This window comes from Lathyrus oleraceus, chromosome 3, assembly GCF_024323335.1.
Source record: "Lathyrus oleraceus cultivar Zhongwan6 chromosome 3, CAAS_Psat_ZW6_1.0, whole genome shotgun sequence".
Lineage (NCBI taxonomy): Eukaryota > Viridiplantae > Streptophyta > Magnoliopsida > Fabales > Fabaceae > Lathyrus > Lathyrus oleraceus.
Genome location: NC_066581.1, coordinates 301,435,400 through 301,462,713, shown reverse-complemented (window position 1 = coordinate 301,462,713; position 27,314 = coordinate 301,435,400). Strand labels below are relative to the sequence as shown.

Genomic DNA, 27,314 nt, shown 5'->3' with positions numbered 1-27,314 from the left:
AATCAAGGTTTCAATCGATATGATGTGTAATGCCACAAACTTCAATCCAACTATGATTTTATCAACTACAATACCCGAATCCATGATACTTGTCGGCCGATGTTAATCACGAAGGAATGAATGCACATGAATGAATATGAATGAGGTTAGACAGATATCAAGTTACAGTCAGATGAAAAAGCAAAAAGGAGGGCAAATTTTGGGGTATGACAGCTGCCCCTATTTAATCTTCTCGGACCCGAAGGAATGAATAAAAACTGCTTTCAAACTTTCATGATAGGAGAGGATTAAATACTAGAATAATAGGAAATTTTCCCGCCATGAACGAATGGTAATCTATGTGAAGATAGGTCACAAGGAGGTCTCTTCACTGAGAAATATGGGATGAACAGACTAGTCTTTATGCAGGGCAACTGCTGGGAATCAGAAGGTTATTTGGTAGATGAGGTATTTATGGGAGGTATGCATGGCGCATGCAGTATGCTAATGCAAAAGGATTGATTATATTCGTCTTTCTCTAAGCTTTTTCTTTTTTCTCTTATTCTTTCTTTTTTCGTTTTCTGTTTCAATCTCATTTTAATTCTTTTCTTCTTTCTTTTCTTTTCTCGCCTCCCCTATCATATTTTGGCATGTAACAGGTGATAGAGGTACTCCCGCAGGATATCGCAAAGTCAAATGAGGTGTCTTGCTGGGGATATACAATTTTCTCGCACAACAGGTAGCAACGACTCCTATGTACTGAAAAAGATCTTCCGAACAAAAGGTTAAGAAGGAGGGTGAGGTCCACACAGACGAGTGATGGATACCAATACAAGTAAATATCAAAAGGGATTTAACAACACGGACGAGCGTTGCGATCAATACAATAGGTATTGAAACAAAGATGATTAACACAGACGAGTGTTGAAAATCAATGATTAACACGGATGAGTGTTGGAGACTAATACAGACGAGTATTGAAAAATAGATGATTAACACGGACGAGTGTTGATGATCAATATAGACGAGTATGAAACAACAGGTATCAACACAGACGAGTGTTGAAGATCAATATGGACGAGTTTTGGCAAAGAAATGATTAACATGGACGAGTGTTGAAGATCAATATGGACGAGTATTGAAAAATAAATGATTAACAAAAACGAGTGTTAAAGAATAATACGGACGAGTTTTGAAAAAGCATGTATTAACACAGACGAGTGTTTAAGATCAATACATATGAGTATTGAAAAAGAAGGTATCAACATAGACGAGTGTTGAAGATCAATACGGACGAGTATTGGAAGTCAATACGGACGAGCATTAAAACAACGGGTATCAACACGGACGAGTGTTTAAGATCAATGCAAACGGGTATTGAAAAAGAAATGATTAACACGGACGAGTGTCGAAGATCAATACGAACGAGTATTGAAAAGAGATGATTAACACGGACGAGTGTTGAAGATCAATACAGACGAGTATTGACAAAGAAATGATTAACACGGACGAGTGTTGAAAATCAATACGGACGAGTATTGAAAAAGAAGGTATCAACACGGATGAGTGTTGAAGACCAATACGGGCGAGTATTGAAAGAAAGTAAAAACACGGGCGAGTGTTGAAGATCAATATGGACGAGTATTGAAAAATAAATGACTAACACGGACAAGTGTTGAAGCTCAATACGGACAAGTATTGAAAGATAATGATTAATACGGACAATGTCGAGTATGGGAGACCAATACAGACGAGTAGTGAAGATCAATGCAGACGAGCATTGAAAAAGGACCAACACGGACGAGTGTCGAAGATCAATACGGATGACTATTGAAATACGGTAACAACATGGAGGAGTGTTGAAGATCAAAACGGACGACTATTGAAATACGGTAACAACACGAACGAGTGTTGAAGATCAATACGGACGAGTATTGAAAAAGAAGGAATCAACACGGACGAGTGTTAAAGATCAATACAGACGAGTATTGAAAAAGAGATGATTAATACAGACGAGTGTTGAAGATCAATACAGACGAGTATTGAAGAAGGTAACAATACATACGAGTGTTGGAAATCAATACAGACGAGTATTGAAAATGAAATGATTAACACAGACGAATGTTGAAGATCAATACAGACGAGTATTGAAAAATAAAAGATTAACACGAACGAGTGTTGAAGTTCAATACGGACGAGTATTGAAAAAGAAGGTATCAACACGGACGAGTGTTGAAGATCAATACAGACGAGTATTGAAAAGAAATGATTAACATGGACGAGTGTTGAAGCTCAATACAGACGAGTATTGAAAAAGAAGGTATCAACACGGACGAGTGTTGAAGATCAATAAGGACGAGTATGGAAATGAAATGATTAACATAGACGAGTGTTGAAGATCAATATGGACGAGTATTGAAATACGGTAACAACACGGACGAGTGTTGGAGATCAATACAAACGAGTATTAAAAATCAAATGATTAACACAGACGAGTGTTGAAGATCAATACGGACGAGTATTGAAATACGGTAATAACAAAGACGAGTGTTGGAGATCAATATGGACGAGTATTGAAAATAAAATGATTAACACGGACGGGTGTTGAAGATCAATACGAACGAGTATTGAAATACGGTAACAACACAAACGAGTGTTGGAAATCAATATGGACAAGTATTGAAAATCAAATGATTAACACGGACGGGTGTTGAAGATCAATACGGACGAGTATTGAAACAGGTTAACACGGATGAGTGTCGAAGACCAATACAGACGAGTATTGAAAGAAAGTATCAACATGAACGAGTGTTGAAGATCAATACGGACGAGTATTGAAAAAGAAATGAGTTATCATAGGCGGATATCAGGGATCGATACAGACGAGTATTAAAAAGAGAACCAACACGGATGAGTATTGAAGATCAATACGGGCGGGTATCGAAAGGAAGTACCAACACAGACGAGTGTTAAGGATCAATACTGACGGGTATTGAAATAGAAGGTTAACACAGACGAGTGTTGGATATCAATACGGACGAGTATCAAAACAGAGTATCAACACGAACGAGTATTGGAAAAAGGATCAACACGAACGAGTGCTGGAGAAGATTGCAGAAAAATGGGTTAACACGGACGAGTGTTGCAATTCAATACAGGCGAGTATTAAAGATCAATATAGACGTGTATTGAAAAAAGAAAGGATCGACACAGACGAGTGTCTAGAATGACGACTTCCCTAGGGATCAACACAGAACAGTGTTGAAAGAAGCAAAGGGTACCTCCCAAGCAAAAGGTAGTGGACCACTTACGAAAGGTAAGGGACTGGTTGAAGATTCCCAAGGTATTCGCAAAGGGAGATATTTCAAGGAACCTGCGGGGAATACCAATCCAAGGTTTCATGATGATGTTCTCAACTGGGGAGAAAGAATATCTCATTAGAGGATTCTTTTACTCTTTCGAGAAAGACTTTTATGCAGTTATGCATGTTTACTTTGCGATGCGTAATGCTCCCTTTTGATGAAATATGCTACGCTCTTCATGATGCAATGATATGTAATGAATGATTGATTATGAAAGATGTTGATGTATGGTCAGGCTTTTGGTTAGACGGTATGTTATGTTTGTGATGAGAACATTAGGTACCAGTAACCATTGGATTTATCAATTACGATAAGTGTTTTATGCTTAAGGGTTTAGGGGATGTGTTCAACGTGACTCCCCGACATTCATCTTGAACTTAGAATTCTCTTATGCACCATGGATCTTGCTCTGAACGGCCTCAAAAGTACAAAAAGGATCTTCCTTCTCTAGTTAGTCATGCCCCAGTCTGTTGGGAATCTGCATGTGTTGCCCCAGTCACAAGTTATGAAGCAACTTTTTCATGATAGCCATCTTGATATGACCTACCCCAGTATCCTGGAACTATATACCTCTGATTAACTATCTCTGAGAGATTGATTTCTCGGATTCCTGAGGTAGCTTGCCTCAATGTAAGTCTTGGAATAACTTTTGCCTCTGGCTGGCCGATCTCTGAGGGAATGCCCCTGACTAATGTCTTGTAGAGATTTGTTGAATCTCGACATGAATTCCTTAGACCAACTGAATCTTGTAGAGATTTATCGACGTGATTGCTTCAGACCCACTGAAAATTGAAGTTTCTTGTCTTTCCTTCTCAACGGAGTTCTTAGACATTCTGCTTCTTGATATAATCACATGAAGTTACTAGTCACTGCTCAACGGAGTCTCAGGCGTTCGACATTTGATAGGATCAATCAAAACAATTTGCCCCTGCTCGACGGAGTTCCCATGCGTTTGGTCTCCTAACGCAAACAACTGGAATGGTTTACTCCCTTGACTATCTGATCTTTGGAGAGATTCGCCGAATCTCGACATAATTGTCTTAGACTAACCGAATCTCGCTGACATTTCTTGACATAACTGCCTCAGATTGATTGGAATATGAAACATCTTGTCCTTCTGCTCAATGGAGTTCTTGGATGTTCTGCTCCTTGATCATACGAAGTGGCTGGTTGTTGCTCAACGGAGTTTCAGGCATTCAACACTCGTTGTGATTAATCAAAATAATTTGCCTTTGCTCAATGGAGTCTCAGGCATTTTGTCTCTCTGAGTACGATCAAATCAAGGTAACCTGTCTCTGCTCAACGGAGTTCTCAGGTATTTTGTCTTATGATTCAATCAATTGAAATAATTTGCATCTACTCAACGATGTCTTTCGGCCTCATTCTCTTCTGGGGTCACCAAGATTTCCAATTCACGTTCATTATGAAAACTCTCTTGACGTCAAATGCTTACTCACGGGTAACACATGTTCATTTTTGGAAATGATAATAACAATGTCATGTTTATGAAGTTTTGAAAACCAAGCATGCTCACTGAAATTATGACATATAATGAATGCATCACTAATAACAAATGTCATATAATATCAACACATACGAGCAAATTGTTGAGGAGTCAGTTTTAACACGATCGTTCTAACTACAGTACGCCTTCGAAATAAGCCCTGCTTCAATTAGGTCTTTTGAGGGTTGTAACGTGGCCTGGTTCACGGTTTCAGAAAGGAAGGATATAAGGCTCGAACCTATCCTAACCCACCCGCTCTTAATGATGTTCTCCAGTCCTACATTCAGCTAGTTCGATACAAGCGCTCATTTTCCAAAAGGGATTTGAGAGTGAAAAGGAACCCACGAGGTTTTCATTGTGGCAGTCACCCTTCTTCTGTTTGATTTGGTAGCCACACGAATTCGTTCTTATTGAGGATTTTCTTTTGATTCCTTTTTCTATTTTTTATTTCCCTATTTTTGCTGGATTGGCTCAGATTTACAATCCACAGGGATGCCACAGTTTTTACCTAAGTCACTCGTTTTCGAGTTTTTGACTTAGCGGATTTTCTTTCTTTTGTTTTTTTTCTTGTTTCTTGTTTCTTTTTGTTAAAACAAATCATGCGACATCTGTCTGTTTGATTGGGAAGTTGTGACTGCCTCGTTCCTCTGTTGGTGAGGGACAACCATTTGGAATTTGGAGGTTTCCGACCTCTTGTGAGGGATAAAATATGGTTGATCCTCAGATAGGACACTCCTCTTATGAAAGTTGAACGCCTGGTCAAACTGACTGACGACTACCCTTCCCCGGTTTAAGATTGAGGGTTTTATGTATAGAAATAAACTCCCACTCCTTGGCTCGTAGGGGTTGACTAGGGATTATCTTCCTTATATCTCTGGTGTTTGGGGATTTGAAACAATGCCTTACATCAGCAAGGTTTTATTCAAAAGCGTACGAGCAGTGATTTTGTGTTTTTAATTTCATCCTCCTCCTCTTGATTATACTCAAACAAAAGTTAGATATTGACAAAATAAAGTATGAGTGGCCACAAATGGGTTTATTCAAAACATGCATATTCATTTCAATTTCATTATTATTAAAAAACAAACGAGTTCATTACAAATGAATGTTACAAATGATAATCAAGAAAATCACACATGAACATGTTTTAACCAAACTAATGACTACGAACATAATTGGCCTTATTCAGATCCTCAGACTAGAATTATTAGGCTGACAGCAGATATCATGACCATCTTCAAGGAGACCCTTCTCAAACTCTTCTCATAGGCGCAGACTCTTCAAAGCTACCCTAGCTTCCATTTGTACTGATCATGGCATCGCAGATGTGCCCTCTTGTGGAGGCAGAGGAGTGTTCATTATGTTCAGGCCTTGTAGCGTGAACATAATAGCCCTTGAATCAATCAAGTCTTGTACTCTATGCTTGAAGACTTTGCAAGTTTCAGTTGAATGCCCCTGTGCTCCAGCATGGAAGTCACATCGGGCGTTGACATCAAAGCCTGGTGGATATGGAGGAATCACTGGACGCATTTCCCTCGGCACTATCAATCCACTTTTGATCAAATACGCTAGTACTTGACTGTACGACATTGGAAGTAGATCAATATGTCTCGCTGGCTTTCTTGGTCTCTGTCTACCCTGCTAGGTGAAGTTTTGTTGCTGATTTTGATACTGGTTCGGCACATGGTTCTTTTGCCTTGGTCGGGGAACAGGAAATGGCCGCTGATACGGAGCCATTGGAGGTACAGGATATGGATGAAATCCACGAGGCTGCTCCTGAGATGGAATGGAGTCAGGCACGCTTACCAGAGTGACCACTTCTGATACAACAATTGGCACGAGATTGCCTTCCTTCCTCAACATCGACTGCAGGATCTCCCTGATCAGACTCATCTGAGTCTTCAGCTGGTTGATTTCAACCTTCATTGCTTCTTGACCTCTTCGTAGTTCTTCCATCGTAATCTGTGACATGCTTCTAGTTCAAGAAAAATGTCGGGCAATCAACTCGGGTGGTAGTGGTTTGTCTGACAAAAGGCAAAGTGATGGTGAGATTGGTCTCATGAAATGCAAGATGCTATATGAATGGTGCATGAGTATTATATTTGAATATTTTTTATGATGCATGAATGTACGGTTCATAAGCATGGCTTCACAAGTCAGACACGCAATCAGGCGTACTACCACGGGCTCGAGATACGAATGGAGGATAACACTGATTGCTTTCCATAACAGGGATCTCACCGGTTGTAGTCTAGGGTTAGATAGGGACCCCAGAGTCATCAATTCATTTGGATGTTTTCCGCTTACGGCAAAAGCTTGCCGGTCGTCAACTCCCTCAAATGAGCCTCTTCTGGGCGATATCTTCGTACCGACCCACGCGAGAAAAGCTTCTCGGGGGCCCGCACTACGCAACCATCGACATCAGGTTCTAGACATGGGTCTCAAAGTCATGGACCTCCTTGACTGTTTGCCGCTTATGGAAAAAGCTTGTCGGTCGACAACTCCATCAAGAAGATCTACTTTGAGTCAGATCTTCGTACCGACCCTCGCGAGAAAAGCTTCTCGGGGACCCGTACTACGTGACCATCAATCTTAATAGGTCATAGGTTCAATGTTCTACAAAGGTCCTTAGAGTCATGGATCCTAATGAAAACATTGATTGCTTACGTCAAAAGCTTGACAGTCGTCAACATCTTCAAAAGAATCTACTCTAAGCGAGGTTCTCGTATCGACCCTTACGAGAAAAGCTTCTCGGTGGCCCATACTACTCAACCTCTCCTATCTCAAGTTTACACTCTAGACTCTGGTAGAGAGTCTTTCCCACAAGGTTACTTGCAATCAAGGTAGCATCCATCAATATCGTAGAGCCAAGGAACTATATAATAGATATCCAAAGAAATTTAAAGCAAAAGGCGATAAATAAGGCAAGCAATACCAAAAGGATAAGCACCCACACTCGCGAGGAATCAACCTAGATTAGGCTTGACTTGCTTAGGGAGGTGTCCCCAGCAGAGTCTCTAGCTGTTGCTACCCGAAAAATCCAGAGTCGTCATCAGTTTTTATTTATTCCAAAGGAATAGGAAAATATCGAGAAAACCTGAAAGAATGGTCGTCGCAACCACGAACAAGTTCGGAAGTCGGTTATGCAAGGGGAAGGTATTATCACCCCTCACATCCATGGTACTCCATGGAAACCATCTAGGATGTTTGCGCTTACGTGTGTATTGTCTATCGAAAGGTTTTCTTGCCAAAGATTTGTGGAGTGGAGGTAGATTTTAAATTAGTGTACTCACCAAAGAATGGATCCTCGTGCCTACGTATGCCCACTTGTTGAAGTGAGAAATCAGAGCCCCGTAGTTTATGGGTTTAAAATTATTTGTTTGTTTTATTGATTTTATTACCTTGAAGAAGGGTTTTTGATTGTGATGCCCTAAGGCTCAAACAAAAGGTTTGAATGCGTTGAATTGTTTTTAGGTTTTGAGAAAGTGTTATTGATTTCGGATTGCACTAAAGACTATGGATAAAGGTGAATACCTCAAACTACCAAGCCAAACGTATTGTGTTCGAAGCATTCAGAATGAGTGTAGGAAAGCTCCAGTCTCATCCCTTCTTTATCACTTAAGGCTCGTGACATATGATCCTAATCGCCATTTATTGTGTTTTTTTAGTTTTATTTGGAAAAAACCGCTTGACGTTGAATCAAGGGTTTGATTATTGATCGTGAATGGGTAAGCGTTCCTAATGCCTAAGGAGTAGCTAACAAGCAATAAAAGAAAGCAAGTAAATGCGTACATCTCCAAAGGGGAGGGGGTACATGTAAAGTACAAGGGAGTGCATGAAATAAAATGTCTCATTGTCAGGTAGTCCAAGAGAAAGCCTTGTGTGCGCAATTGTGTCCTAAGCTAACAATTCGATAATGAAATTACAAAACAAGTCCCCCTTGGGTAGTTCCATGAATGCATTCCATTCTTGCAATAAAATATTACAAGTCCTCGGAAACTCCAAATCGTATAGGTCAATCACACAAGTCCAAGTCCAAATGCAAGGGTCCTAATGAGTCTCTAAGTCCATTGTCCAAGTTCTTTCCATGCTTGGAGAATTATTGTATTTTTTTAAGTCTTTACCATTTTTATGTTCATTTTAAGATGAAGTGAATATGATGGAATATGGATGTACAATGTGATAAAAACAAAATAAAATAAAAGTGCATAAGGTAAATGACAAAAATAAAGTGTTAGGAGCGGAAATTAAAAGTTAGGTACGGAATTTAAACGTTAGATGCGGAAAATTAAAGAGTTAGGAGTTAGATGTTAGGTGTTAGAAATCAAGATTAATCAAAATCAAAATCAAAATAGAAAATAAGAGAATTGAGATCAATACAAAAATCTAAATCCAATGTTCAAAGTAAACAATTAAGAGTAATATCAAATTAATTCTAAAATCAACCATAAAAATTAATATCTAAAATCAACAATTAAAAGTAATATCGAATTAAACTAAGATCCTAACAATTAACTAATCAAAAATAATATTCTAATGTCAACAAATCAAAATAATATCAAATTAATTCTAAGACCATAACTATTAACCAATCAACACTAAAATTCTACCTATTAACAAAATTAACATTTCTAAAATATTAACAAATAATCCTAAACAATTGCCCTAATTAAATTCTAAACGAGATCAATTAGGATTAAATTCTAAACACAAACTGTTGTAATTAAATTCTAGGTAATTAGATCTTACACAATAAATACATTGTAATTAAACAAATCAGGCCCAAACAGGGGGGGTATGTTCAGCAGACGAAGCTTGGGCCCTAGAGGCCCAACGTAAACACAACATAGACATCGTCATTCACACTATCGACCTCTTTCCTCTTTCTAAAAAAAAATGGCGAAATCTTATATGCCTTTGTCGCGCCGGAACTCATCACCAGCGGCGGCGATCCTAACTCTCAAGCTCACATCGCGCTCAGCGTCCCTCCACTCTTGACTAAACTCTCTCAATCCTTTCCTAACCAACCGAAATGAAACACACTCTCACACGAGCTTCAAACTAAACTCAAAATCTGATCCTCTCACAAAGGAATCTCAGGTCTAAACCGACTTGGCGCACGACGAAACGCAGTGAACCAATGGCTTACCTAATCACGAAGGTGACCGTGTGAAACCGGAGGGAAAGGCGAACGTGAGCTCAAGCGTGAAGCTCCTGAGGAATCTCCTCCTTCTTCCCTTTTCTATCTTATGCGAGCGTTTATCGTGGTGAGAACCAAAATGGATCGCGATTAGATGTGCTGGATTTGTAAGTCGCCGTATCGAGTGGCTGCAGTTTCGCACCAAGCTCTACAGAGGACCGTAGTGGATAAAGCTTGTGAGAATAGGTTACGATTCTATTACATAAGGCGCGATTGCGTCGTCGCAGCGAGAGAAGGGAAGGAAAGGTTTTGGTTTGGTTGCTGAAGAAAGATGAAAGGGAATTTGTTATGCAGAACGAGAGAGAAGAAGAAGAATCTTTGAAGCCAGATCGGTGGACTTTTATAGAGTTTCTAATGGATTGGGACGTGCGTTTCACATTTGTGCATGTTGCATTTTGGATTCGTTGTTTTGCTCTTTCATTTTGAATTTCTTTTTTCTGCGTTTCAATCCTATTTTTGCTGCGTTTTGGGAAATTGATTCACTGCTATCGTTTTCCTTATGCAAACTGAGTGCGGTTGTCGTTTTATGCATTTCCTTGCCGTTTACCGCAACTTGGAGTTTTGGCTTCGTAGCTTATGCCGCTGCTTGGAGCTTCGGCTTCGCATCCTATGCCGCTGTTATGCTCTTGGATTCCACTGCGTTTGTGTTTGTTGTAGTTGCGTTTCTACTGTGCTTGGATTGCGTTATGCAGCTATGATGTGGTTTTGCGTTTCCGTCGGCTTTGGTTCATTGTTTCTTGGCTCGTGTAGCAACTTGTCGTGGCTTGGAGTGCCACGTTCATTTTTAATTGCACTTATTTTCTTTTGTTTTATTTGTAAACTAACACAATTTTAATTGGAAGGGGATACGAATATGTTGGTTTATTAATTGGGTTAATATGGATTTTTGGTTTTTTAATGGTTAGTTGGTAAATGGATGAACTTTGGATTATTGTTAAAAATGAAATTGGATATCAAAAATGGTAAATGGATAAAAAATGTATTATGGATTATTAAATGGATTTTGAATTGGATATGGATGAATTATCGGATGTTAGTGAAATCAAAAAATGAAATTCTAATAACTAAAATAAAATGCCACGATTAATTTGTGCTTAAAAACAACGTCACTTCTAAGATTAATCGGTTAAAGAAAACAATGAATGATTACTAAATCGAAATAATTCTCAAAAGTCGATTTGAATCTCAAGAAATCAAATGTTGAATTAAATCAAATTTAAACCTTTAAAATTCATCCATAACTTTTAGAATTAATCCGAAAATGACGGGACGATTACGGATCACATGATTAAAGATTCGGAGATTGATGGTTGACTTTGGTCAACTGGTTGACCAAAAAGTCAACAGAGCCAAAAATGCGTGTTTCTCATGGACAAACGAATATGGACCACAACATCCCGAACCAACGACTTATATCAATTCCATGAATCAATTCAGGTGAACATCGACCATGCAACCGTTCGTACACAAGACCTTCGACTATCAAAGTCGTGAATCAAGGTTTCAATCGATATGATGTGTAATGCCACAAACTTTAATCCAACTCTGATTTTATCAACTACAATCCCCGAATCCATGATACCTGTCAGCCGATGTTAATCACGAATGAATGAATGCACATGAATGAATATGAATGAGGTTAGACGGATATCAAGTTACAGTCATACGAAAAAGCGAAAAGGAGGGCAAATTTTGGGGTATGACAGACATAACCATTATATAATACAAAATCGATGGCGAAAATCAAAATGGTAGTTTAATTTTTTCTCTTTAAAATTATAAATTTTCTTTAAATATAAATTTGAAATTGAGTGTGAATCAAGAGAGTATTTAAGATGAGGGAGATAAGTTTGTTTGTCAAGCTCATAATTGTTATGAACTTGTATGGATACTTGACATCACTGTTAATATCATATTTTCATCTATTATATATATATATATATATATATATATATATATATATATATATATATATATATATATATATATATTAAAAATAATTCCACATTTGTGTTCATCTCTTTTTTTGGTAACGATTTTATTGTTTAATGAAGGCGGAGTCATGTTCTTGGCAGATGGACGTGTTGTCTTTATTGATGAATTTTAAGGGAAGACAATTGATAGTTTAACCTCAAATATGTGATTGCAAAGTTTAGATCTATCGCTGTTGGAGCTGTTCCCAAAATAATTCTGGCTAACATAACCAATATTGACCAACAACTACAACCAAATCACCCATTCATCAATGGACACTGACCTACAGTAATTCATTTATTGCGTTTGAGGATTCTGATTGAACAACCTTCAATTTCATTTTTGCTAAGGTAACATTCTTAGACTCACGTCTCTTTGATTCGGCCTATAGTATTTATTTGTTGTTGTATTCCATGATTATGATTTTGTTAACTTATTTAATTTTGCTTAATTCTGTGTAATAATTGAGAGATTTATATTGTAATTTTCTCTGCTTTTATGGATGACAACAATATTTTAGTTTCACCAATTAATGATTGCAATAGAAACACACGTTTTAAATGGGGTTTTACATTCCTTGAGGAACAACTACGTTGATCTCCGTATTTTAAACTCAATCCTATGTCACCAATTATATGTATGCATTGTTGTGCTTTGAATGTTAATTGTGAGATTCCTGTTAAGTTGCTATAGCTTGAATTAAAGATTCATTATCTTAGAATGTCTTTTTTGTGTGTGTAAAGATTCATTATATTAGAATGTTGTATTCCAAGTTAACATTATTTTGTGACTAATTTTTAAAATTATTAAATCAATAAAATATTAGATCAATTAAAATGACCAATTATTACTAAACATATCAATTTACTTTTATTTTAAGATAATTAAAATCAAATGTTGAGACTAATTAATCAATATAAAGGGTTAATTATACATTCATCATTCAATTCAGTTAACTATGCATTGAGTAATTCAATTATATAAATTAACAATATTTTTAATTGAATTAACAATATTTTAGAAATTATACATTGATCTTCTTTAATCAATTTTCTTCTCCTTTTCCAATTTCAATTTTAATTTTTAAATTTAATTAATTGTAATAAATGTATTATTAATATATTTTATTTTTCTGTAATTTTAGATTTGTAATAAATTGCGATAATTTTGTATTATTTTTAATAATAAATTGAAATAAATTTTAATATTAAAGAATGCTATTTTGATTTTATAATTTAGACTTAAAAAAACTATGTTATAATAAATTAAAAATAAATAATTGGAAAATTCAAATACTATATTGTAAAAAAAACATACTAAATTAAAAATAAAAATATATGAATAATTTAAAAAGTTGTATGACTTTATTTTAATGAAAAATAAAAATTTATTTCTATCATTATAATATAATAAAAAATAAGATTTTTATTAAATGGTAATCATGTAAAAAAATGATGATTGGTAAAAATTTATGTACCTAGAACAATCAGATTGAAAAGTTTTTATATGCATCACAATATTGAAATTAAAAATATACTATCTATTTTATAAATTTTGGCCTCAATTAATGGACAATTTTATAAATTAGAGTTGATATGATTATTATTTTTATAAATGGACACACGGGTTTAAAGTACTTATAAATGGGGGAAAATCTACCTGTTGATACAATTATTTTTATAAACACGAATGTATTATAATTTTTTTTATAAATGGGAATAAGTTACAAATATTTTTATAAATGGAAAAAATTCAACTATTCGTACCATTATTTTTATAAACAAGAATAAAGGGAGTAAAAAATATCATGGTAAATACATATAAAATATTGAATCGTATTTACATATTTATCTTTTTACTGTAGGAAGGTGTAAGATAATTTCTCTATATTATTTAGGTGTTTAAATATTTGTTTTAAGTTAAGTTATTTTATTATTCTGTACGTAGTATCATACTTGATGTTAAGGTTAATGTTTATATTTCTTTAATCATATAATCTAAATAATATAAATACGGTAATAAGTAATATCAAAAGTTTCATAATAAAAAGATATGGTATATTTTTTTTAAATGATTTAGTTATTCTAAGAAACTTTTCATTAAATTTTTAAATAAAAATTCAGTTTGAATATTTATTTTAGGTATTTTATCATTTTATCGAAGAAAAAAATTTGAATATCAAAATTTTAAAAAATCACTTAATTTTGAAACTATTTCAAATCTCTTCTCATAAAAATCATTTTTGAAATAGAACTTTTTGAAAAAAATATGATTTTGATTATATTTTGATCTTCAATAATGTAAATTTATATTATAGTATATCAAAATTAGTCTTTTAATTTAGAAAAAATAAATTTAGAAAAATTTATAATATTTTGAAAAATAATTTTTTAAAATTCATTTTCAAAAATAAAATAAAAGAATCTATTTTTTAAAGCTAAAATAAACTCGTCCTTAATGATATTTTTTTTCATTTAAATATAAAAAACAAATAATCTAACCACTTCAAAAAATAATTAGACATAGCTTAACCTGCATATGTCTTTACTAGTTTTAAGAAAAATTAAACCCACCTTTTTAAGTAATATTAAAACGATTTCAACTTTTATTTATTTATAAATATGCAAGCACCTTTATTTTTCTATTGGTGACTCAACCTTTTCTAGAAGATAAGATTAATGGATCATTTATATGTAAGCACCTTTATTTCTAAATCAATGAACGTGATGTTTCACTTGCAGTTGCAGCTATACAATTATATGAAATTACAAAAAGATGAAAGAACATGCGTGAGCAATTAAGCAGGTGCCGACATCATGAATAAACATTGCTTGAATAAAGCGCAAAAGTTGTATGGACCTCACGTCCCTACATGACCTGCCAATAATAAGTGCAGCCAGTACATCCAATAATAAGAAGTAATCAATATAACAATAAAGTGTGAAAAATATTTTGCAAGAAAAGTGTGATAATGGCAGAAGGAAAAGGAAGAGTTTGTGTCACAGGAGGTACAGGTTTTATTGGTTCATGGATTATTAAGAGACTCCTTGAAGATGGTTACACTGTTAATACTACTGTTAGATCTAGTCCAGGTATATGGTTACATGTGATTTTTGTTTATTATTATGTTCTTTATTTAATTATGTAAATAACAGGGCAGAAGAAAGATGTTAGCTTCCTCACAAATCTTCCAGGAGCATCTGAAAAGTTAAACATTTTCAATGCTGATCTTAGCAATCCAGAAAGTTTTAATGCAGCAATTGAAGGGTGTGTTGGAATATTTCACACTGCCACTCCGGTTGATTTTGAAGTGAACGAACCGGAAGAAGTAGTGACAAAAAGAACCATTGATGGAGCTTTAGGAATTCTAAGAGCATGCAAAAATTCAAAGACATTGAAGAGAGTTGTTTACACTTCAAGTGGTTCAGCTGTTTCTTTTCAAGAGAGAGAAGAAGATGTATTGGATGAAAGTTATTGGAGTGATGTGAATATACTAAGAAATGTGAAGCCATTTGCTTGGTCATATGCAGTTTCTAAGACACTAACTGAGAAAGCTGTTCTTGAATTTGGAAAAGAACATGGATTGGATGTTGTCACTGTTGTGCCAAATTTTGTTATTGGACCCTTCATTTGCTATAAGCTTCCTAGCTCAATTTATGCTTCAATGCCTTTCTTATTTGGTAAGTGTTTCTTTTTAAATATTAATATTTTCTAGTCTCTTTTAGTCTTTGATAATTTGATTGCACTAATACATCAATGTTATTAGCAACCCACTTTTGGGCGATGAACTCGAGCTCTATCGGACTGCTCACCGTACCTTTTCGGCGACTATAACCCTTAATGTGCTCATGCTCATTTCGAGCGGCTAACCCATTTTGGGCGCCTAAACTATTTCCTACCCCTAGGCTCAATTATTCCATAGACTACTCCATCATGGATCATCCCTTATTAAGACCTAGATAAATTATCCCAATTCATAATCCCTCAATCACAAGGGCTTGGAAAGGAATAGGTGATTTAATTCTCGTGTATCGCCATCCTAAAATTATGAGAATTCATATAGTCAAGCATGGGGTGAGTCCCTCAAGTGAAGCATGTGGCAAGTCCCTCAAGCATGGGGTGAGTCCCTCATGTGAAGCATGTGGCAAACCCCTCAAGCGAAGCATATGGTGCGTCCCTTAGGCGAAGCATGAGACAAGACTCTTAAGCTTGAGCTAGGCACCACATTTAACATTCCTCCAGTTTTCGTATTCTTTGTAAATAGGTATAATCCATTGCTTTCTTTCTTCAACCTTCTCTTTTCAAGAAATGACGATTATTCAAGAGTTAGACAAGAGGGGTAATGCAATTGAGCATTCCAATTGCAGGAACATATGAAATTGCAAGAGCATTACATGAACAATGCTTGACGAGTTGATGGAGTAATTGACTATATGCTCCTTGAAGTAGGCATTTTTGGGAGTTACGAGAGTACCTCCGACTCTAGTAGTGATATTGACTATCTTTCTTCTCGTTCTTTCACAAGAAATATGAAATTATCAACGAAGACATGTTCAATAAAGAGCTCAAGAATGGAGAATTTTAAGATGCAACATATGCAATCAAAAAGTGTCCTCCTTTTGGATACATCAAAACTTATTTAGAGCAGAAGACGAAGGGGAAGTGATCTTGGAATTGTGCTCCAAAGTGGAGCAGGCTAACATGGTCTCCCCTACAGAATTCCCCTAAGCCTTCTTTTACATGCACCTGGCAGTCGTCACGACCTATGGATGCTTATACATTTCACCTACTTTGAATTAGAGGTTCTCGTGACCATTAATGTCACACCATTGGGATTGCGACATGTTAGTTGATGAGCTAAAGGAGGACTTGAATAGTGTGAAGGGAGCGTTGGTTCAAGAATATGAGTCCATGAAGATCATCATTGAGGAGCATGGTGAGTCACAATGTTATGAGGAATCCCTTGAGAAGATTCAAAAGGATTCCAAGGAATCAAGCGAGAAGCTCGCACAGACAGAGGCTAAGATGAAGGTAGCCTTGCCCTCCCATGAAAAGCTCAAAGGAGAGTTGTTGTATTGTCAAGGTGATTTGAACGAGACCTACGAAAAATATTTTGAACGCACCAAATAGCGGGTGGCCATCCTACATACTGGCATAAATATGAGCCAACTTGATATATTCAACGTGATCAAGGATGGCTAGCTGGTGTACGAGAAAGATGAAGATCCTTCCTCCACGACGATTCCTTATCAAAAAGTGGAGAATTCCCCTGAAAATAATGATTGGTCCTCTACTTAGTGCAAGGTGAAAGTTAAGGAGGAGGAGGATCACTAGGCTGCTTGATGGTTTTGTCTTTTATTTTGTTATGTAATTATGCCCTCGTGGGTTTCTTGTAATCACACCCTTCAGAGTTTATTACTAATACATTTCTCTTTTAGTCCCTTTATCATGTTCCTTTTATTTTCCTATTTGTATGGTGCATACCTCAAACACCCTATTGGTATAAAACATCTATTTGTGAAGGCCCAACTTGTACATTGACTATCAGGGTAAAATATCCTATTTAGGAGGAAAGGATCCTCCATTAAAGGTCTAATTTAAAATAGCCATTTGGGCGGCAAGGATTCTTCAATTAAGTTCTATTGTAAAATAGTCTCTTTGGATGACAAGGATTCTTCAGTGAAGGTTCAACGTAAAATAGTCTCTTTCGGCAACAACGATCTTTTAGTGGAGGTCCAACTAAAATAGCCTATTTGGGTAGCAACAAACCTTTAGTGAAGGTCTAACATAAAATAGGCTCTTTTGACGACGAAGATCCTTTAGTGAAGGTTCAACGTAAAATAACCTCTTTAGGTGGAAAGGATCCTTCAATGAATGTCAAGCGCAAATTAGATGTACAACATGCAAGGATTAATTATTTAAGAAGCTATGGTGCCTAGTTAAAAACCTTGTAGAGGAAAAGAGTGATACCCCTTTAATTAAAATTAATCTTGTAAATTGTTCAAGAAAATAGTGGGGTAGAAGGCCTCACCTTAATCATAAAATACATAAGAAATAAATAGCTAATTTAATTCCTCAAACTACTAAACTTCAGGATCCCTATACATCATTTTTCACAATTGCCTAACAAAGCCAGACTCTCTATAAATAGAGTGACCAACTCCTTATCTATTGGGATGGAGTTTTGCTTGATAACGAAAGCTTCTAGATCTCCACTAGAACTTCGGTAGGCATCTACCTTTCCTTATTGGGATCCATTATGGGGATCAAGTCCATGAAGTTCACTCCTTGTGCGCTAGATGATAGAGCTTTGGTTACTGTCATTGTCTTCTTCCTTACCCTCAAACAATGATGATAACATCTTTGAACGATCTCGTAGTATCCTTGGATAAACCCGATTCGTCCTTTTGGTAGAAAATACTTCATGCATAAATATAAGGTACATATAGCAACTCCCAAAAGGTTGAAGGTATACCTACCTATGATTATATTATACGAGGAAGAGGCATCTATAACAAGGTATCTGACTCTGATCATTTTGACATTTTTGTTCAGCCTGAATATCATCTTGAGGGTGATTTAACTATTTACTTACACATTCTTACTCGAGAAGCTGACTAGCGAACCCTAGAATGCTAGACTAAGCTTAAGCCTCTCGAATGTGTTTCTGTAGAGAATACCTACATAATTCCCTTGATCGACCAATACTCTTTTGATCTCCTAATCATCACGCTGTACCATTATGGTCGTGAGATCATTGTCGTGAGAATGAATCCTAACAGCGTCCTTGTCAATGAAGGCGATATCAAAATTTGTAGTGCTCCCTGGGTCCGAATTTGGAACAGGTAGAAGAGTCTTTTATAGTTATAAATTATTGGGTCATCTTCGGAAGGAGCTAGATTCACCACCTCTAGGGAAAAGTCCAGCTATGGTATTTAGAATATCGCAAAATTGATGATCTTTCTCTCTTCCCCCTAACTCCTTACCCTACCAAGATTTGGGGCTCCTTAGTAGCTCTCACCTTTGAGATTTCGACCCGTCTCTTGACCGATGGGAAGCATCCTAGATGTACTTCTTCAAATAGACCTTTTGAGTGAGCCGCTAGATTTCCTTATTAAACTAGTAGGAATCCTATGTGTGGTGACCCTTCACCTTGTGATACTCTCACCATTTACTTGGACCAGGATCCACGGTGTCAGACTTGGAGACCGACGAAGGTGGGATGTCATGAGTATACAATAATTTATGCCATATCCATTGTCAATGAGTGTTGAGCGGCGTGAAACTTTTAGTAGATCTTCCATTATTTTTTAAGGTCACCTTATCCCTTATAATCGAGGTGTAATGGCTCATGCGCTTCTCCTTATTTTTCCATTACTCTTGTTGCCCTTGATATAGTATTATGCCTGTGCCATGATTTGTGTTATGGAAAACCTCCAACCTTTAGGAGAGGGACTCATTGAAGTGTTTGGTCCTTAGAACATTCTAAGACTCCCCTAGGAACTTCTTATTTGGATGTATTAATTTGATGTGGTTTCCTCTTTAAAGCGGGCGAGATACTCCCTCAACAACTCAGAGGGCCCCTGAGGGACGTTTGTGGTTGACACCTTCAGGTGTTTGCTTCCAGAAAAATATTAGATTAACTTTTTCACTAGGTCTTGATAACTAGTGATCGACAGACGCGGTAGATTCATGTACCATCTTAGCAAGGCTTCCTTGAAAGTGCTAGAGAGCAAATTGTACTTCAAGGATTTGCTGACAACGATGGTAGCCATTTGAGTGTTATGGAGGCAACATGCTCCAAGGGGGACGTGTCTTCCGTCAAACTTTGTTAATAAGGCGATTTTGAAACTTTCTAGCACGTGCCCTCTCAGTTTTCATTAGAAAGAGCTTAGGGGTTCAGGATTTCAATTTTCTTAAGCGGATCGACCTTTTATTAGCAATGTTGAAGGATGATGATCTTGTCCTTCAAAGCTTTATTATGGCGGCACAATTCTTCCATAGCCTTTTGTATATGTACTATGGCTCGATGATTATTGTCGGAACTACTTTTGGCTAACATGGTGCCTTACTTTTTTCATCATCTTGAGTGACAGTTGAGGCTATTTTTTAGGTGCATAGAGGTGTCGCCTAGGTTTGTTTTACCAGGATCCCCCCGTTGGCGACAATTATACTAGCTAAAGTACAATATTTAGGGAAACAAGATATGTCAACAAAACGGTGGTTAGAGACCCTATTATCATCCTACTATCAAAAATGCGGGACAACGAAACTCTTCCCCTCACTCATGGAAAAAGAGTTTTCCTCTAGTTTCCACATTCCCTCATCGTTATTCCACGTGTGGTAAATGGACCTAAGTCCTGTCAGGCGACTCACCATACACTCTAGGCATCTATACCCCTTCTAGCGCTTATTTCGGGCGACTATCCCATTTTGGGCACTTATGCGTCCTTTCATACCCTCTAACACGGTTATACCATGAGCTACTTCATTATGGACCGCCCCTTATTCAAATCCGGATAAACTATCTTAATCCAATATTGATTCAATTGTCAAAATGTGCTTATATAAATGTTGTAAATATTTTATGATTAGAGATATTCCGAACTCAGTAAATGTGTTAAACCTAGTGTTCAAAATCAATTCAACTTTTAACGAGGGAGCTCGTTCATATGAAAGTAATTTTTTTTTATAAATTATTTTTAATATGATTTAAGACTGCTAATATGTTGATTTAGAAGTGTTAAAATTTAAAATTTTAGCATTTAGTCTAATGATAGTGATATAATTTGAAATTATAAGGTATTTTAAATTTTAAATTAATTCAAATGTTTTAATTCAATTTCTCTTGGTTTTAGATTCTTTTGTTATGATAAAGTATTTCAATTATTCATCCTAACATTTTTTGGTTGTTTTTTATTAATAATTTTAGCAAAATTATAATTTAGGAAATTTAAAAGGATTCATTCGTAAATTTAAAAATTTTAAGAAATTATTTTTTTTTCAAAAAAATAAGGGTTAACAAAATCCTGTTAAAACATTCCTCAAGTTTTAACTTGGATAAAATGTCGTAAAAATTCTTTTGAAATTATCATATTTTAACAATTGTTAATATATATTTTTATTTAGAAATTGAATTTTGTTAAAATTATTTTAAATTTTCTTAAATAATAATGAATTTTGTTGAAATATTTAAATGTCATTTAATATTTATTTATTTTTAGAATTTTTAAATATTTTTTCTCTTGGATTGGACAATATTTTGCTTCTATTTAGACTTTTAACAAGTAGATATCATCATTTATGTATAAGTGGATATCCTATTAATGTCTGTATGAACATTAAATAATTTTTAATATTTCAACAAATACATATTGATTATTCAAAACCTTGTGAAAATAGATGTTTTGTATGTATATGACTCTTTCTTCAAATGTGTGGAATACACTAATAGATGCCAATATATTCAATATTCAGATTTGAGTTAAAGAAAATAATGAAATGAATGTTAAATTTAGGTGATATTGACAAGCATCCATTTAGAATCTCTCGTCTTCAAATGGTGCATGTTGATGATGTGGCACAAGCACATATATTCCTACTTGAACATTCTAATCCAAAAGGGAGATATAATTGCTCAGCATTCACTACAACTGTTGAAGAAATAATTGACATTATTTCTTCAAAGTATCCTGAAATTCAAATTCCAAAATCCAAGTCAGTTGTTCATGACCATTGATATTTATGTTTATGTGATCTTTCTTTCATTGTTACTAATATTATTAACAATTTATTTTCTTCTGTTATAGAGTGCTTATGGGAGCTAACGGTCCTACGTTTCCACTCTTAACATCAAAGAAACTCATGGATACTGGATTTGAGTTCAAGTATAGTGTTGAGAAAATGATTGAGGATACAATTGAATGTTGCAAGGAAAATGGTTATCTTTGAACCATGAAATTAACTAGATGAGTGACAATAATAAATAAATTATGTGACTATTTAATGATTGAGTTAATTGCTATTTGGATACATAAATGTGTAAACTTTATAATTCAAGCAAGCAATATGAATGTGAAATAAGGGTTTCATATATTCTATTGTAATCGTATCAACCATGAATTCAGCCTACTCCGAAGCTTAGAAATAATAGGAATCCAAGTAAATTTCCTTCGAGGATTCTCTTCAATGGGGATGTCGAGGAAGGAGAAAGGAAGATGGGTGATTGAACAAGTCAAGAAGTCTGAAGTTGCGGTAAGATAATCAGGATCCAAATTCAGACCTGGAATCTTACTTTTGTGGAAAGTCACACTTAAGCCGGAAAATAACTCAAATCCAACTTATCCATTTCGGAACAAAGTTCTTCTTCTTAAGAATGAAAGAGACGTAACCCCAGGACACAAAGTTAAAATGCCTATTGAAGTCAACTTTAAAAAGAAACAATTTTTTCTTATGTCTTCCAGCAAAATCGACAACCTCATTTGCCACAAGGACACCATCCGTCATATTACGATCTGAAATAAAAATTTATTGGTCCGCTGAAATTAAAGATCCTATTACTAGGCTTTCGGCCCTTTTAAATATAATTAGGATTATATATAAAATTTTAATAACTCATTCAAAACTCAAATGCTACAACTATAGCCAGACATATTTGAGAAATATATTATGTTATACATAATAGAAAAATTTGAAAATTTAATTTAATTGTTAATGAAGATATAACACAAATAATTATATAGTTTTATTAATATAATAATGATATAATATTCTCAACATAAATCTCTTTTTCATAAATTAAAATTATATTAAAGTAATGATATTTGATTCTTATTTATATAATTGACACGTAAATTCTCCTACTTGATAGAGAATAATAGTTAAATTATTAATTTAAGATTTTATAAAACATTTTAAACAAATATTCGTTTATTTTCTCTATTTGACTTGAAATATTTTTAATCTTATAGTTTATAGCTTATAAGCTCGTATGTCAATAAAAGACTTGTTTGGTAACAGTCTATTCATGAAGGTCTTATAACTTATTTTACTACCTTATAACTTATTTTCCATATGCTATTTCTAAGAACGTTTTAATTTATAAGTTATAGCTTATCATTTTTCTTCCACACTTACCCTTATTATTTTAACTAAAATACATTTTTAACTTTTATAATTTATTTTAATTTAAAATAAAACAATTATGTATTAAATGTAAATAACATCAAACAATCATGTCATTTTACATTCATCAGCTAGTTGAACAACTAATTTTAACAAACAGTTCAATTAACTTATTAACTATCAATCATATGCCATCAACTATAAACTATCAATCATTAGTCACCATCTATAAACTATAAGTTAACTTATCATCCAACTGCTATTTTTAACAAACAGAGTCTGAACAAAAACAAGTTATATTAATAATAACACGTCAACATGGTATAACTATTATCAATATAATATTTTTATAATTAAAATAAATTTAATCATTTTACTAAACAAAATTTGTACAATTCTACTCATGATAGGTGACTTACAAACATGCAAATTAAAAATAATTATGTTTTATTTCAAAATAAGAAAATTTGTATAATTGTATCCACGATACGTGAGATTAAAATTATACAAGTTAAGAATTATTACTTAATTATCCATAGTATTCCTATTATTGATGAATCTAGATTAGATATTGATGATCACATGCTTGATGTGGAACTCATGTTTGGTCATGTGCAAAGCCACATCCTAAAGGCCCATATGCAATAGACCAAGGCGCTAAATGAAATAGTAGCCACATCCACTACGAGAAAATATGTGTGTGTGGTTGCTTAAAATTTTAAGTTCACAGGTTGCAGGTGCTTCCACTTCTCATAATGTTGTACCAAATGTTGAGGAAGATTCCATGACATTGGGTGAAGACGAAGATATGTTAAGCTCCGATGAAGTACAGGTGTCGAGTATGGTACTACCTTAGATAATGATTCATCTATCTCATCTCAGTAATACGTTTACTCGTTAATATAATTTCTGATTATTTTTCTATTTTTGTTTGATTCTCTACATTATTTATTTAAGATGTATGCCCATGTGTGACTAGATATTTTCTATATTTTGTATGCTCATGTGTGGCTGACAATGGTCTCCTACATTTTCTCTTTTTAGGCAAATAGGGGGAGAATGACACATTCTTCTAATTTCTTCTAATAATATGTCGTTTTTGTTATCTGCTATGATGTTTGATGTTGCTACTCTATGCATGTTTCTTTGTTGTTCCGTTGTGATATGATGGTTATGAAAAAAATGATTTGTTTGTGTTTTGTTATGATCTCTTTCGTGCAAGGGTTCTTGAATTTTTTTTTCTGGAAGGTTATGTGTAACATTGTGCGTAACATCTTGCATGTGTTTTATTTGCCTAAAAATAGCCGGCGAATGTTATTACATTTGATTCACAATTTTTTGTAGGAAATATGTTATGACTTAGTGTGAGACAATTTGTCTTGATCTATTTTATTTCAACTAAATGATTATCACTTCAATGTTTTGTTTCTATATTTTTGTCGTTTTGGGGTAAATCAGAAACATGATTTATATCACATATTTTTGGAAGAAATTTTTTAATCTGAATCTATTTGTTAATGATTTTGTATTTCTTAAGGAGATGATTCTATTTGTTAATGATTTTGGAATCATTGGTTTGTGTTAAAACCCTAATTTAATTTTTAGGATGAATTGTGCTACTATTTAAGGAGATGATTCTCCTTGTTTGAAGACTGAGACTGGGATTTTAGTGCGCCATTTTATTGTTTCCATTGAGGCTTTTGTATTTTTTTTTTGTAATATTCTATTCTTGAGTATCTTTGTTATGTTAGAAAAATAAAGTATTTGATTATAATTGTGATGTATCATGCAAAATAAAACTGTAATATTGCTAAAAATTGAAAGAGTGTTTAAGTGAGGGTGAGAGAGGTCTCAGATTCAGGGGGCATGGATCAAAATTTATAGGTAGTATTAGGAAAAATGGCATTGGACTGGAAGAGTTTAGATGAGATTGTCATGTACTATTGACTACTGACACTACGCCAAAAACTGGAATAGACAGTGCACCTTAGAGGGCGCTTTATTACAAAAGCGCTCTCTAAAGTGAAGCGAAAAAATAAGGAGCAATAGACAGCGCACTTTAGAGGGCGCTTTTGTAATAAAGCGTCCTCTAAGGTGAAGCGAAAAAATAAGGAGGAGATAGAGGGACAACAATACATGGCGCTTTTTAGAAAGCGCCCTCTAAGGTTACCCTTAGAGGGCGCTTTTAAGAAAGCGCTGTTATAAGTCCATGTGCATTTCCAGTTTATAAAGCGCTTCTGGAAAGCCTTAGAGAGCGCTTCCATAAGCGCCCTCTTAGGCCCCCTTTAGAGGGCGCTTTTTTTCCACAAGCGCCCTCTAAGGTCCCCTTTAGTAAACATTAAAATTATAACATACTGCGCGTTTTGTTATTTCACTCTCTGTTATTTTCGTTCTTTTTCACGTTAGGGTTCTAAGGCGTTCTCCTTCCACCTCTGTTAGATCTACGACGTTTCCTCCTTCTACCAATCAAAGGTACACGATGCATACATTATTACTTGCACTATTGCTTTGTTTTAGCTTTGCCCCATTTCAGTTTTATGTTATTGTTGTCTATGCTACGTTTGTTTCGACCTGTAAAGTTTCAATATTCATAGTCATTTAAATAGTTTGGGTTTATTAGGCAATTGACGGTTGGTTTTTAAATTGCTGAATTTGATATCGCTATGAATCACATTCAAAGACTGTTGTTAGGGTTCGGTTATGGTTGCATTATAGAGACATTAGAAACCTTTGATTCTAGTAACTTAGCGTACATAGCGTAGCTAGTAACTTAAGAAGTTTAGGTATGGATGTTATTTGATAGAGTAAATGGAGACATGAATGCCCTGCACAGAGACTAACTCAATAAAGCGAAATTGTTTTGTCTCATCCCATTTTTGGTTTCTCTTCTGAAATTGTTTTTTGTTTATTCTAATTAGTAATGGATAATACATGGATGTCTTCCAATCGATTGTCGAGAGAGTACGAGAATGGGGTATCAGAATTCGTTAAGTTTGTCGTTGCGCACGCCGAAGACCCCAGTAGAATGATATGTCCTTGCTTGGGTTGTTGTTATGGGAAACGGGTTGACGCAGTTCAGTTGACATCGCATCTAATGAGGCATGGAATTGATCGAAGTTATACATGTTGGAATTTGCATGGTGAGAAAAGTAACGAGAATGTTGAACCGGGGGATAGTACGACCTATGCCTCAAACTATAGTGGCGCAGATACATACGATTGTGATCGAGTTGAAGAGATTGCAGAAGCACTTGAAGGAGATCTTAAGGATTGTCCCGAAATGTTTGAGAGGTTGGTAAGTGATGCAGAGAAACCTTTGTATGATGGTTGCACTAAATTCACAAGATTGTCTGCGGTATTAAAGTTGTACAACTTAAAGGCGGGCAATGGATGGTCAGATAAAAGTTTCACAGAGTTATTAGCCCTTTTGAAAGATATGCTTCCTGAGGATAATGTTCTTCCCAATCGAACATATGAGACCAAAAAGATGTTGTGCTCTATTGGCATGAGCTATGATAAGATACATGCATGTCCAAACGATTGCGTTTTGTTTCGAAATGAGTATGCATCGTTAAATGAGTGTCCTAAATGCGGTGTCTCGCGATATAAGAACAAGTTGTCTCCAGCAAAAGTCTTGTGGTATTTTCCTGTTATTCCGAGATTTAGACGCATGTTTCGTAGTGAAACCGATTCAAGACACTTGACCTGGCATGCAGATGAAAGAATTATAGATGGAAAGTATCGACATCCGGCAGATTCACCACAGTGGTTGAAAATTGATAATGATTATCCTGAATTTGGAGAAGAATCAAGAAACCTTCGCTTGGCATTATCTACTGATGGAATGAACCCACACGGTATCCAGAGTATCTCACACAGTACATGGCCTGTGATTATTATGATTTATAACCTACCTCCATGGCTATGTATGAAGCGTAAGTACATGATGTTGTCTATGTTGATTTCTGGACCTAAACAACCAGGGAATGACATAGACGTGTACTTGAAGCCCTTAATCGAAGATTTAAAGATTTTGTGGGAGACCGGTGTGGAGGTTTATGATGGATATAGGAAAGAAAGTTTCAACTTGAGGGCGATGTTGCTTGGCACAATTAATGATTTTCCAGCATACGGAAATCTATCAGGGTATAACATAAAAGGTCAATGTGCG

The 27,314-nt window shown here is 35.1% G+C and overlaps 1 protein-coding gene across 1 annotated transcript; it reads left to right on the top strand.

Moving 5' to 3' along the window:
* The first annotated feature begins 14,757 nt into the window (after positions 1–14,757).
* Positions 14,758–22,114, top strand: LOC127127235 (vestitone reductase). The gene is made up of 4 exons (XM_051056366.1): positions 14,758–15,111; positions 15,175–15,699; positions 21,538–21,736; positions 21,829–22,114. Exons 1-4 carry the CDS (start codon positions 14,991–14,993, stop codon positions 21,968–21,970), a joined length of 987 nt encoding a protein of 328 aa, XP_050912323.1. The 5' UTR covers positions 14,758–14,990; the 3' UTR covers positions 21,971–22,114.
* The last annotated feature ends 5,200 nt before the right edge of the window (positions 22,115–27,314 follow it).